Source organism: Pinus tabuliformis, chromosome 6 (assembly GCF_031772625.1).
Source record: "Pinus tabuliformis cultivar Carrire ecotype Pingquan chromosome 6, CPIR1, whole genome shotgun sequence".
NCBI lineage: Eukaryota > Viridiplantae > Streptophyta > Pinopsida > Pinales > Pinaceae > Pinus > Pinus tabuliformis.
Window position 1 is genome coordinate 1,900,098,387 of NC_142292.1, and position 14,570 is coordinate 1,900,112,956.

At 39.5% G+C, this 14,570-nt stretch overlaps 1 protein-coding gene across 1 annotated transcript in view; it reads right to left on the reverse strand.

Annotated features, from left to right (window-relative positions):
• ISA3 (isoamylase 3) overlaps positions 1 to 14,570 on the reverse strand; it is a 382,462-nt gene that overhangs the window by 323,361 nt on the left and 44,531 nt on the right. Inside the window, exons 2-3 of the mRNA XM_089430864.1 lie at positions 12,877 to 12,952; positions 12,706 to 12,780 (exon numbers count right to left, since the gene is read on the reverse strand). Coding sequence (XP_089286990.1) covers positions 12,706 to 12,780; positions 12,877 to 12,952 — 151 coding nt within the window. The remainder of the gene's footprint in view (positions 1 to 12,705; positions 12,781 to 12,876; positions 12,953 to 14,570) is intronic.

A 14,570-nucleotide genomic window follows, 5' to 3' on the forward strand; every position in this document is an offset into this window, starting at 1 on the left:
CTTGCATGAATACTGTGGTTCTAGATTAGCATTTTGGGATCAGGGATAGCCACATTCCTAAGCAGCATTACATCACTTTCTGCTGTGGCTCTCAGCTTTCTTCAAGGCTCCATTACTGTGCAAGAAATTTCTATGTCATCTCTGAGTACATATCATTGAATAACTTCGATTCTTGGAGGCATAAAAATTGTTCATCTATGTGGATTGTATATTTTCAGGATTACCAAAGGATATATTCTTTATTTATTTTGTACCAAACTGATCTAAAGCAGTATTTGACTGAGAGATTCGTTGGTTTTGGCTTTTAATTTTGCTTGGATTTCGTTGTCTTCCTCTTGGTATCTCGTTGTACAGGTCTTGGCCCTCTAGGTCATCAAGGTTTAAGCACTCTACCTAGATCAGCAAGGTTTCTCTTCAATCATCAAACAACTACTGCTAGCCGAATTGAAATTTCTGAGGTATCAAGCTTTGCGGCAACTCTTATTGAGCATAGGGCTTATTCACTGTGGTTTGAGAAGGCTTCTAGTCCAATGAAAGGTTCAACCTAATAATATCAACCTTTGCGGTCTTCACGGGCTAGTTTTGTTGAGCAAGTACTTCACTTCCTGAAATAGCTTTTGTCTGCGACGTTATCACTCTTTTATGGCTGACCAAAGAAGGATTGCCATAAGACCGTTTGGCCTACCTTCTGAAGAAAATCAGGATCAAGACTTTCTTGGTATTGCAACACATTGTCTGAAGAAGTGACAACATTTCTGAGCAACAGTTCTAACTTCACATAACACAATTCCAAAAGTGCGGAGTCATTTGGGCACAGACTTAAAGGAGTTTGACGTACTTGTTCATGAGTCTGTCAATGTTATTTCAGATCTAAACAGTGACAGAACTTGCATTCAAAATACTCAAAAGGTATGGTTACTCTTATAGCCACAGCTTAGTGTTTCTGTTTCTAAAGGCAGAATTTGGAAACTAGGGACTGAATTCATTTAATAAGGTGATAGCAGTATTGTTCTCCTTACCTGAGCATCGCTCCTTGAGTAAAAAGTGCAGTATACATACTCGCTACCTTCAGTATTCTTGATTTGATAAGAACTGTGGTACTGTACTGTGGCATATATTGTAAGATGCATTCTATCAGTTTGTATTCAAGGTCTTTAATGCAGTAGAAGACAAAGTACAGACAGACCTAAACGTACTTAGTACTTACATCTGAAGCATCTGAATAAAGGTACTTTCTTGAAATAGAACAAGTTATCTTTGGCCTTAAGGAGATGCATATGCACACTTATGTAAGTATGTGCCAAAAGAAGAATGCATATCTGAAGCCGACTTCATTCAAGCAACATCACAACAGTGACAATATAAACTTCACATGGTAGCTGGAGCAATTGATATCATCCAACAAGTAATTTTGATAATGTCAAGAACTCTTGGAGGTGTAGTTGGGCTTTGGTAAGGCAGTTTGTAGTGACCTGTAATGTGCATATTCTTCTTATGTGTCAGTGAACTACCATGATGACAGTGATCCTCTTATCTACATGACAGTGATCTCCTATGTGACAGTAATCTTGTTATACAGTGAGCTTGATGTGACAGTAATCTTCTTATAAAGTGAGCTTGATGTGACAGCAATGTTGACAGTGACCTTACCTTGACAATATACTTGCGGACATAACCTTTGCGACAATTTCTTGTAACAGTGTTGTGTGAATGATTTGAAGATGTGACATTGACTATGAACTTGTTGACAAATGACATTTACTGTGATGTGCATTGAGAGTTGTGACAGTGCCTAGGATTTGAGACAACAGGAGCTTGCATGTTTTTGTTGCAATAGCTGGGACAGTTTACGGCTGGGCACAGGTCAGATTTGTGGTATCTAGGTTTGTGCTCGTGGGCACAAGTAAACGGTGAGAGCAGTGACAGTATTACAGGTTTGTGATGTTATTTTTTCCACTGTTCTATGCTATATCAATTACTTTAACCCAATTCAATCCTTCATTGAGCAATCATTTCAGCAACAATTATTTCTTCCAATAATCAACAGTAAATGAAGATAGAACAGTAAATGCAATGACAATAGGAGACAATCAAGAACATCAACAAGAGACACCAATTTGGTCAAAGACGAGGGGAAAACCCTTTGAAAAATATTATTCTATTAGATTGTCATCAAATGTTCAGCAGAGTACAAAGAGCACAATCCATGAGTCAAAGTCAAACTTTGACTATTCAAATAGAAAAATCAATATCCAATCAATATGAGCTTCAAAAGTCAACTTTAGTCAAACTGTCAAATCTGCTATACTGTCAAAGTCAACAACAGTCAAATCTGCCCTAACCAATCCACCAGTCAGCAGTCAAAGTGCATTCCAACAGCTCGGTCAAAGGTCAAACAGCTCGGCTTTCAATGCAGATCAAAGATCAGTGAAAACAATCTTGAAATCCATGGTCAAACTTGGTCAACAGAGACAAGAGGACTGCAGTCAATGCAGGTCTGAAATCTGCGGTCAATCCTTGCAATCAACGATGGTCAAACTGCCCAGAACTTCTCAGGTTTTGTGCCAACAAACTTGGTCTGCCAAAACAGAAATATGCCCAAGAGATCGAACTAAAAAACAGCTCCAAAACAGGTGGTCAACACTGGTCAAAGTGCAAATGAACTTCAGAATTTTGGCCTCCTTAAATTGTCCTTCCTCCTACTCGCACGTGTGAAGAGAAACCCCTGCAATTCAAATTGTACAAACCAAATAAAGAAGAGATGCTTGAGTTGAGTTGAAGTACAAATGAGCTTGATGTGTCATGAATTTATAGGTGTTGGACGAGGGCTAATTAGCCTCTAGGCCGACTTGATCAAATGTGACATTGTGGGCTTGTCTTAAAAAATACACTTTCCCTTATCCAAATCCAGTGCTTCAAAGGTCGATTTTGGTCCTCTCGAAAAGAGGAATCTAGTCCAATGATTGGAATTTGTTACTGCGCTGCCAAGTTAACATGTGATGCTATAGCAGATATGGTGTACACTGTAGATTATTGTGTTAATCATTGGACAAATTTCTGCTTGAGTTATTAACAGATTTATCCATATGACAAGCAGTGTTGGCTATGGTTGTGATAGAAGTGGTTGATATCGACAACTGGAGTTTGGTATATGTTAAATTATGGTATGTTCTATGCTTAGAGCAGTTTAATTACTTTTCTTCTTATTAGCCATAGATTACCAATCACATATACATTAAGTAAAGTGCAGATAGAACATTAAATGATCAACAGAAAACAAGCCAAGACAAGAGACACAAGATGTGGCGGCTAGCCACGGACAAACCCCAATGTGGGGAAACCCTTTGATCAAATCTTATTTTATCTTCAATAGTTCAGCAGAGAGAAATAGTACAAAATTTGAATTCTGTAATTTTATATCAGCAGCAGCAAACCCTAGATCAGAAAAGTCAAACTTGCTGAAATTGACCTCTACAATACTTGGTCAATTTCCGGTCAAATTGTCCTCGAACAGCCTGAAGAAACAGCCCTTGAACAGCCCCAAAAGTTCAGCCAATTAGCAGATTTCTGAAGTCAACTGCAGCCCTAAACTAGGGCAGTCAATACCGGTCAAACCAGAGGTCAGATCACCTCGATTTTCGTGCCAAAAATTGCGGCCTGCCTAGGAGAGGCAACCACACCCAATCCACACTTTTGGAAGGTCAACGATGGTCAAAGAGATGACTTGCTGCCCTAGCGTCCTTCTTTCTGCGTCTTCTTTGCCCTATGACGTCTTCCTTTCAGCCACACGTGTGAGAGAGAGAGAGGATCCTTTTATGCATAGGAGAGAGATAGTGAAGATGAGTGAATTGAATTGTCCAAATGAGGAGAATGCTCCTTGTATTTATAAGCAAACGTTGAGGCTGAATAGACATGACTATTGGGCTTTTGAGCCTACATAAGTTTGCTAACCGACCTTGACAATTTGTCCATAATCAAAATAAATTCATATCTCCATAAATACTTATCGGAATTGAATGATCTTTAGATCAATCCTACACCTCTCAATGAGAAGAAACTAGGAAGAATATCAGAAGCCATAAATAAGGTGATCCATATGGAGTTTGGCCTTAGTTGCCAATTTTAACACTCCCTCTCAACTAGGGAGAACTTCATCTACAATCCGTCAGACCGTCGCTACTATCCATCCATCAAATGCACTGTCCTGTACAGCTTGACCCCACTCTGCTCTACTCTGCTTTGCTCTACTTTGCTCTACTTTGCTCTGCTATGCTCTGCTCAAACTATGAAGAAGAAGAAATGATCGAGGATGTATCATACCATCCTCCACTGACCTGAAGTCAGTCTCAGAGTGTGAACCACTCTCACTGATCCTAGATCAGTATCATTGATCCCAGATCAATGGAGGTCATCCTAACATAGGGAGTACGGTAGATACAGCGATGCGTCCATCGATAGTACTACTATGGTCTCTATCCTCATTTCCCTGCTCATTGATCAGATGAGAGGTACTTCCCATGAGTCCCAGACTACATGGGTAGGATGCCTCGACAGGAGAACTAATCATCCTGTCCACAGGAGAACGAATCATCCTGTCCAATGGATGCCATGACAACTAATCATCCTGGCCTACAGGAGAACTAATCATCTTGCTCCACAATCGCCACGGAGAACGAATCATCCTGGCCCACAGGAGAACTAATCATCCTGTTTCACAGTCACCACGGGGTGTCACAGGGGAAGGTAGAACCTTTACCCTGTATATAGTGCACCACCAGGGGATGGTGAGTCGCCCCGTGGTCACATGTCGCTCCAAGAAGTACCCCGCGCCCCCCTGGAGCTCCCAAAGTTCAATACATCATACTCAACCCTCATAAGAGGGTCTCTGAACAATACCAAGTCGTTCCCAGAAAGTCAAGAATTTGACCTTTCCTAGGGGCTTTGTCAAAATGTCGACGACCTGTTCATCTGTACCGATATGTTGGAGCCTTATTGCTCCTCGCTACACCATATATCGAATATAGTGGTACCTGATATCGATATGCTTGGAGCGATCATGAAATACGGGATTCTCTGATAAACGGATCCCGCTCTGGTTGTCACACAGAGTCACGGTGGTATCCAATGTAAATCCAAACAGCTTACTGAAGAGATTTTGCAACCAGACTGCCTCATAGGAGGCCATGCTAGCAGCAATGTACTTTGCCTCGGCGGTGCTCAAAGCCACCAACTTCTGCTTCTTGCTGATCCAGGATATCGAGGCAGATCCCAAAGAGAAACAACACCCAGAAGTGCTCTTTCGGTCCACCACACTGCCTGCCCAATCAGCATCAGTATACCCAGGTACTCTCACATCTCCGGCAGTGTATCTCAACCCATGAGTGATTGTGCCACGAATATATCTCAACAAATTCTTGGCACCAATCCAATGTGAGTGGTGAGGCTCAACCATATGTTGACTCAATGTGTTGACTGCAAAGCATATATCCGGACAGGAGTTCACCAAGAACATTAATGCTCCGACGAGTTGACGATACTCGGTAGCATTTCGTAAAACAGGTCCAGCAGCACTACCGCTTAACTTCTTGAAGTCAAGCTCCATCGGGGTAGTTACGGGCTTGCAATCCACCATGCCGAATCTCTCCAATATCTTCACCACATATTTTCCTTGAGATAGGAAAATCTCCCCCGATTTCTGCCAGACTTCCAATCCTAGGAAATAGTGCATACGTACTAGGTCTTTCATCTCGAACTCAGAAGCCAACTCCCTCTTACATTCATGAATGATAGGGTCTGCACCTGTTAGAAAGAGGTCGTCAACATATAGCACCAGTATGAGAGGCTTGTCATCTATAACCTTAAAGTAAAGGTTAGGGTCGGCTTCACTCCTAGTGAATCCCAGCTTCATCAAGTAGCTATCAATCCTCTCATACCATGCTCGGGGTGCTTGCTTTAGCCCATAGAGGGCCTTCTTCAACCTGCACACATGATATTCTCGATCATAAATCTCAAATCCTTAGGGTTGCTCTACATAGACCTCCTCTTTGATCGAGCCATGTAAGAACGCAGTCTTGACATCCATCTGATGTAGGTTCCATCCTTGCGAAGCAACAAGGGCTATGATCGAGCGGATGGTGGCATATAGGGCAACAGGTGCAAATATTTCATCATAGTCTACACCTTCCATCTGGGAGAAGCCATGAGCGACAAAACGAGCCTTATACTTTTCCGCACTTCCATCAACTACATGCTTTATCTTGTAAAGCCATTTTGAAGTGGCAACTGCTTTGTCCTGGGGTCTGGGGACCACATCCCAAACATCGTTTTTCATAATGGACTCATATTCCTCAGTCATAGCATCCTTCCATACTTGATGCTTGACGGCATCTGTGAATGACGAAGACTCATTTTGGATGATCGTGCTCATGATGGTCAGGTATCCCTGATACCTGTTCAGCTTCTTACTTTCACAGAAGGTTCCTCGGGGTGCAATGTGTCCTTCAGCATCATCAAGTGTCCCTGTAAGCCATGAAGGCCTCTTCCTAGAAGAGGAAGGCACTTACGGAGGAGGATCAATACGATCCATAGGTTCTTCCACATCGGGCATCGTCTCATCTTCCTTTTCCTTCGATTCCCCGGTGTCAGCTTCTTTAGATCCCCTTAAAGTAGGAAAATTGTCTACCTTGCTAAGAGCCATATCTTCGTCAAAGGTGACATCATGACTAATCTCAATTTCCCTTTGACCAGCTATATAGATTCTATAGACCTTAGTATTTTCGCTATAGCCCACGAAGATTCCTTTCTTTCCAGATGCACCCAATTTATTCCTTTTTTCTTTAGGCACATGAACATATACAGGGCTTCCAAAAATTCTAAAATGCGATACATCAGGTTTCTTACCGGTCAACATTCCTTCGGGAGTCTTGGAACCCAATGCTTGATGAGGACATCGGTTTTGTACATATACGGCGGTATTTGCAGCTTCATCCCATAGAAACTTCGGAAGTCTTTGATCATGGAGCATAGTACAGACAACTTCCACAATTGTACAATTCTTCCTTTCCACCACACCATTCTGCTCAGGAGTATATGGTGTAGTAGTCTCCCTCTTAATGCCAGCCTCTTTGCAAAAGTCATAAAACTCATTGGATTCATATTCAGTCCCATTATCAGTCCTTAAGATCTTGATCTTCTTTTCGGTTTGATTCTCGATCAAGGCTTTGAAGTGCCAAAACCAGGAGAACACTTCATCCTTCTTTTTCAAGAAGTATATCCAAGTCTTGCGAGAATAATCATCTATAAAAGTGAGATAATATAAATATCCTCCCAAGGAGTTCACAGGCATCATACCGGATATGTCTGAGTGAACCAACTGCAATATATCGGAGGTCTTGCTTTGGCTTGAGGGGAATGGTCCCCTTTTTAGCTTTCCTTCGGCACATCCTGGACATACACCTTCTTGCTCTAATCTGAACTCGGGCATCTCGGTCACCATTTTTCTTACATCGTGTAGAGCTTTATAATGAAGGTGAGAAAACCTCCAATGCCATAGTTCGGACTAAAGAGATGTGTCACAAGTCATGAGACCCAGCGGACTTCCACCGACCTAATATAATGAATCAACTAGAAACCCAAGAGTAAAAGCATCTTTAAAGTTCTTTTTCCATACACATACCTTGCCATCGCTGAAGGCCACCTTGTAACCTTTGTCTTTCATTGCCGAAATGGACACCAGGTTCTTTTTTAGATCAGGTACATATAATACATCTTGTAAGTGGATGGTATTACCCTGATTCAATTGAAGAGTGACATTTCCTACGCCTTTCACGGGATATTTTGAATTATCTCCAAGAACAATTTCCAGTTGGTTTCCTTCTCTATTAGATTATAGAGAGCTTCTTTGTAACCAGTGAAGTGCCTTGAGGCACCACTATCAATAAGCCAATTTCCCAGCGAGTCCGGGGGAGCAGTAGTAGATAGAGCTGTTGGTAGATAATATTCATCTTGCTTATTGTTAACAGTGTTAGATTCATACCTGGAATTTCTTGCCTTCTTGAATGGTTGTCCTCTTCCTTGATTTCCAGCACTTCTTTTACCTCTACCATTTGACCTGCCATTCCTTTGATTGCCTTGAGAGGGATTTTGATCATCGTCCCGGTGTGAGTCCCTTTTATTAGGGCACTCCCTTGCATAGTGACCTGTTTTATTGCAATTGTAACATCATCCTTTTTTTCCACCCCTTGGTCCAGCCTTTCCTTTGAATTTAGCCCCGGAGTTGTTTCTTCTTTTAGTATGAGAAGAAAAGGCAGAGGGATGACCTTTAAGTATGGGCATTCTTGCCTTTCCATCCTCGTTTCTTATTGAATGCATCTGGCCATTAATTCCTCAAATCCAGAAATTACGCTATTGTTGAGAAGAGTAGTCCTGAATATATACCATTCAGATGGCAGTCCTCCAAGAGTTGTGAGTGTCATTTCCCTGTCAGGAATTACTTTCCCAATAGATAGGAGATCATTCTTGATCTCGATGATCCTTAAGAAATATGCTTGCATACTCTCATCTTTGCCCGTCTAAATTTCCTTCAGCTTATTTCTAAGAAACAAGACTTGATTTGCATCATTAACTTTAAATAAACTCACCAAACATAGGCCACCAAGCGCTTGTCAATAGAGTCCCGGATGATCTTCCTTGCTTTGACTTCTCCCTTGGTCCATTTGTTCCTAGCAGCAGCGGATGCATTTGATGGAGGTTCAACAATCCCGCCTCTCACATGGTCCAATACTTCCTGCTCTTCTAATGTTAGATCGAGAGACATCTTCCATCCATGATAGTCAGACTTCTCACAAAGTTTGTCTTCAGCAGGGAAGTGTGTTGAGGAACCCATGATTTCTTTTTAAGATAGCCTTGCCAACCTTCTCTTCAGTGATTGCTCTTGCTCTTACTTAGGCTTTGTCTTCACCTCAACTCTGATACCATGTTAAATTATGGTATGTTCTATGCTTAGAGCAGTTTACTTATTTTTCTTCTTATTAGCCACAGATTAGCAATCACATATACATTAAGTAAAGTGCAGATAGAACATTAAATGATCAACAGAAAACAAGCCAAGACAAGAGACACAAGATGTGGTGCTAGCCAGGGACAAACCCCAATGTGGGGAAACCCTTTGATCAAATCTTCTTTTATCTTCAATAGTTCAGCATAGAGAAATAGTACAAAATCTGAATTCTGTAATTTTATATCAGCAGCAGCAAACCCTAGATCAGCAAAGTCAAACTTGTTGAAATTGACCTCTAAAATACTTGGTCAATTTCCAATCAACTTGTCCTCGAACAGCCTGAAGAAACAGCCCTTGAACAAACCCCAAAAGTTCAGTCAATTAGCAGATTTCTGAAGTCAACTGCAGCGCTCAACTAGGGAAGTCAATACCGGTCAAACCAGAGGTCAGATCACCTCGATTTTCATGCCAAAAATTGTGGCCTGCCTAGGAGAGGCAACCACACCCAATTCGGACTTCTGGAAGGTCAACGCTTGGTCAACGCTGGTCAAAGAGATGACTTGCTGCCCTAGCGTCCTTCTTTCTGCGTCTTCTTTGCCCTAGGACGTCTTCCTTTCAACCACACGTGTGAGAGAGAGAGAGGCTCCTTTTATGCGTAGGAGAGAGAGAGAGAAGATGAGTGAATTGAATTGTCTAAATGAGGAGAATGCTCCTTGTATTTATATGCAAACGTTGAGATTGAATAGACATGACTGTTGGGCTTCTGAGCCTACATAAGTTCGTTGGTCGACCTTGACAATTTGTCCATAATAATAAATTCATATCTCCATAAATACTTATCGGAATTGGATAATCTTTAGATCAATCCTACACCTCTCGATGAGAGGAATCTAGGAAAAATATCAGAAGCCATAAATAAGGTGATCCATATGGAGTTTGGCCCTAGTTGCCAATTTTAACAATATACAAAGGCAGATTTGATTGACAGCTTTTGTGTTGTAGTTCTTTTATATTGCAATTTCCTATTGATATCAAGCACAGGTGGATCCAGTTTGATATAATGTGAAACATGGTTCGTCGGTTGATTAGGGTGGCTAGGTGGTGCAAGGCAGGAGAGTGGAGACTCTTTCAAGTTGGATCCTGCGAACACTTCAAGGAGGCAGGGTGATGCTAGGGCAGGTTGGAGTCTATATAGGGCATTGGAGCGTCCGTCCAGTTGCAACTAGTACACTAGGTGATGGAGCACCTTCAGGTTGGAGCCTGTAAACCAGGGCGTTGGAGCCTCTTTCAGTTGGAGCTGAAAACTTGATGTAAATCTTTTTGAAGACATATATTAAGAAGCGTTTGGTGGTTTTTGTCCCGAAGGGGGTTCCACCTAAAACTCTGTGTATTGTCTCTATTGTTATGCATTGTTGAATGGTGTCAATGAATGTTTATGTTTATCTAATGGTCATAACAATTAATGCTTTGTGAAATTAAAAATATACTAATTGATAAGAAACATTGATTCACCCCCCTTTCCAATAGGTGATTGAGGCATTCTCAAATAGTAACTAATTTGGCAACTTTAGTCAATTCTCTAATGGATCAATCCAGTGCTACTTGGGAGCGGGAGTGAAAGCGGGGAGCGGGAGCGAAAAAGGGAGCAGGAGCGACATTTTCAGAAGCTCCCAGTTTGGGAGCGAATCCCGGAGCATTTTTTATAATATATATATATATTATTTTTTATATTTTGATACATATATGTCAACAAAAACATGTAGAATAATGAATTAGATATAGAACAACCAAAAAAAAAACATAGATTGATCCATATAACAACGATCATCTAGAAGTTATAATCTTCATCAACCACGTCCACAAGTTAGTAACATAGTAACATACAACATATTGAGTCTCATGATTCATCAATCTTAAAGTTTCAAGCTTTCAAAACTCAATATATAACATTTATCATCATTGATCACCAAAGTTGTACTTGTAAGCTAAGTGTAACCATTACAACAAATAATATCTAACATGAAATGAAATGAAACAACTTTCAACTTTCATGAAGCATCATATTCATAATTCATTACTAATGAGTTATAATTGCCAACTTCAAACTTAAATTGTCATATATTGTTTAAAAAAATATCATAATAAATATGAAAGAGTCAATAGTTATAAAAACTACTAGAAACTAGAAAAGAGAAGTAAATGTATTATCTATTTCTTATGCTTGGGCCTCTTGCCACCACGAGAAATGTCTAATTTTTTAGTCTTGTTGGAAAATCAGGATCTTTTTCATTAATATCACCCTCTAAGCATTAATATCCAGAGGTATCTTTGTCATTACCTCTATATCTATATAGGGATCTTTGTCATTAATATCACCCTCTAAGCATTAACATAAGATGAAAAAAGCATAGCATGTCAAGTCAAGATTTTGTTTGAGTGATGCGTACATTTTTAGGAGGGTCATGATAGAGGAGTTCGACAACCAATGTCACTAACATCAAAGTACATAGAGGGATTGGTGCTCTTGATTAAATACGAGTTCCATACCCTAATACATGACAAAATTCAATGGAAACATTGCAATCCCCCAATCCTGAAATCTTGAAAAACTGATAAACCTGCTGGATTTTGAATGAAATCTAAAATTCTACTTTCTCCATATGAAATACAATGAGGCCGAAACCACTCTCAAACATCCTGAGTCATTTCATGGTAATGTTAAAAATTTACGTAAAAGGATTTCATTCTTTTACTTTAAGAATTTAACATTACCATGAATAGCATATCAATTCTAGGGACATAGACTTGATCATTAAGCTTCCCCACTCAAAAATTATTTGTTTCTTTAAAAAAAATTGCATTTCGAACATTACTACAAAAAAAAAACTGCAAAAAGGCAAAATGCTCCTAGAAAGGCAGGGAGCGAAAAAAAATTTAGGGAGCGCGCTCCCAACCCGCTCCCGAGTCGCTCCCGCCCAAAGCACGGATTGGGAGTGGGATCGGGGTGGGGGCGCTCCCCCGCAACTATGGATCAATCACAGTGTTTATTGTCCTAATTTAGACAAGGGATGACGAATTGAAAAAAATTAGTAGTCAAATATACTCCAAATAATCAAAGGATTGCCCCATGTGCTCTTGAATGGGGACATGCTTATGAAAAATTACTAAATGCGAGATACAAATTTTAATCATTCACTTCGCAATCACATATAAACTTCTCATTGACAATAGTACAAAGGTTGTACATGAGAACTGCCCTAATTCTCACACTAGTATGCCAATGTGATCTATGGCCTTTAGCATCAATGAATTTATCTCTAAGGTTATCATTGCTCATTTGTTGTGTCAACGTCTTCATCAATGCCTCTTGAAGCAGTTATACAATGAAAGATATTGGCATTTATATGACACAGAATGTAAACTGTAATTAATATAAGATGATGGAAAATCTTTACTTTATTGATTTGCAATATTGGCTAACTTGAAATGTGAATTTTAACGTGACACGATTTATTTACAGCAAGCTCATTTTCTAGTTTGCAAACATATTACTAATATATAGCCAGTAATATTTTTGCATTACTTCTTTTGATAAGACACCAACATTCAATAAATTTCCTTTCTTGCATGTATAAATAATGAACATTTAACTTAATTCAAACATTTTTTGCCCCTATAAAAGTGTACCACTGGGATCTAGATAGTACCTCGCGTGTTTTTTCTTGTGCACTTTGGTTGTAAATGCTTGAGGTCTTTCCTCTATAGCAATCTTGTCTAGGAACCTAATGAAAAGATATTTATTAAATGTGTACCCAATTTTTTTGTAAACCAAAAATTTTTGAATGAAAGAAGCTTGTAAGAGTAAAATATTATCATACCGTCCAAAAATTACCAAATATTATCTGCGGTACGTTATTGTGATTCTTTGATGTCAAGGATGCATTCGACTGTAACCTACAATGAAATCAAATTAGCTAAGGTTGATGTCAGTCATGCAAAGGAAATTCCTTAAATTATCTGAAATATAACTGTCCACTAAATCTGTCAAAGACATTGTATCATTCAACACTCATTTTTTAAGTTCATAACCAAATCTAGAAGTATTATGTTGCATCCAAAAAATCAAATTATCCTAAAGAGATTTATAAATCTTCAAGAAAAAATCGTTCTCCGATAGGAAATGGATCCACAGCAAGAATTGCATTTTTCTGCTCAATATGGATCCACCTTGATTGGAAATAGAACCACATTCATAGAACGAATCTGATTTTAAAATAGGCAAATTTTGCAGTTTCAGGTGTAGACCCTTAAATCCAACCAGCATCATGAGCAGTGTTCATCCTGGGTAGGCAATTCTGGTAGTTATGAATGTTGGAGATGGTACACGGTGATATTTTCAGCCCTTGAACACTTTCCAAGTTTCCATTGCCACTGCATGGAACTTTTGTTGTTTGTTGACAATTGTTTCTAAAGAATGTGGGTTTACTTTCTTAAATAGAAGTTTGATGTCTTCAGTGAGTTTAAAAAAAATTAATAAGCAGTAGAAAAAGCGTTTGAAAGAAGAATTAAGATCCTTCAGGTTACCTCCTGGATTTGCACAAAATTTAAGTCCAATTGTCCACGTACAAACCCTAGAAGAACTCTTGGAAGTTTCAGTGCAACTTAGCTCGGAGAAGATTTTCATCAAGTACTTTTGAGGTAACCTATGTGAAAACTCCCTCCCTTATTTATCCTTAAAGAGTGCAGGGTGCCTCGGTCAAACCTCTAACGGGCACAAGTAATGTCTGCATTGGTCATTTACCTACATCCATTCCATTTCCTTCTCAAGTGTGTTGATCATTGACTCCATATGCCCCAAAAATATATTGGCAAGATAATACACTAATCTTCTATCCCTCGTCACATTTTGCTTTTAAAATCCTTTAAACCATTTTGGTGGGGTTTGCTCTTCAAAATCACCTTATAATTTCTTGATTGTGTGTGTTTAGGGATATCGGTTAGCCTAAGCTTTCCAATCAGCTGTCAGACCCTTTGAACTCAAGGCTTGAAATTACCTTCAGAACCCCAGCAATCCTTGTTGACAATAGTAGCATTGGACAGGTACTTCTGCACAGGTACAAGTGTATAAATGTGTGGAAGTTGTCCAAAGGACCTTTAACCTTAGCAATTACTTTAATTAAAGAAATTATTAAAGTAATTTTGTTTTGATTAAAACAAGTGAATTAATCTAAAGAAATGCAAAGATCATTAGTGAAATAGATGAATCTCAAGTGAAGTTGACATATCATCTCGACTGTAAATCACTTTGGAGATGAGGGTTGTGTATTTGGTCAATAACTCAAACTTATAAAGGAAGGTAGGCTAAGGGAAAAGACACACCAAGTGAGCACAAGACAGACATAGTGAAATAATGAGATCTCAATGATTGGGTGGACAAGGACATTCACCCAAGTTCGCATGGTGGAGAGGTTTTAAGGATTTGATCAACTAGAAATTTTCCAGGTCTTTGTCATTTGTATTTTTCCTTAGATGGTCATTTTCCCAGTAAGGGAGCCCTTGTATGCTGAAGATA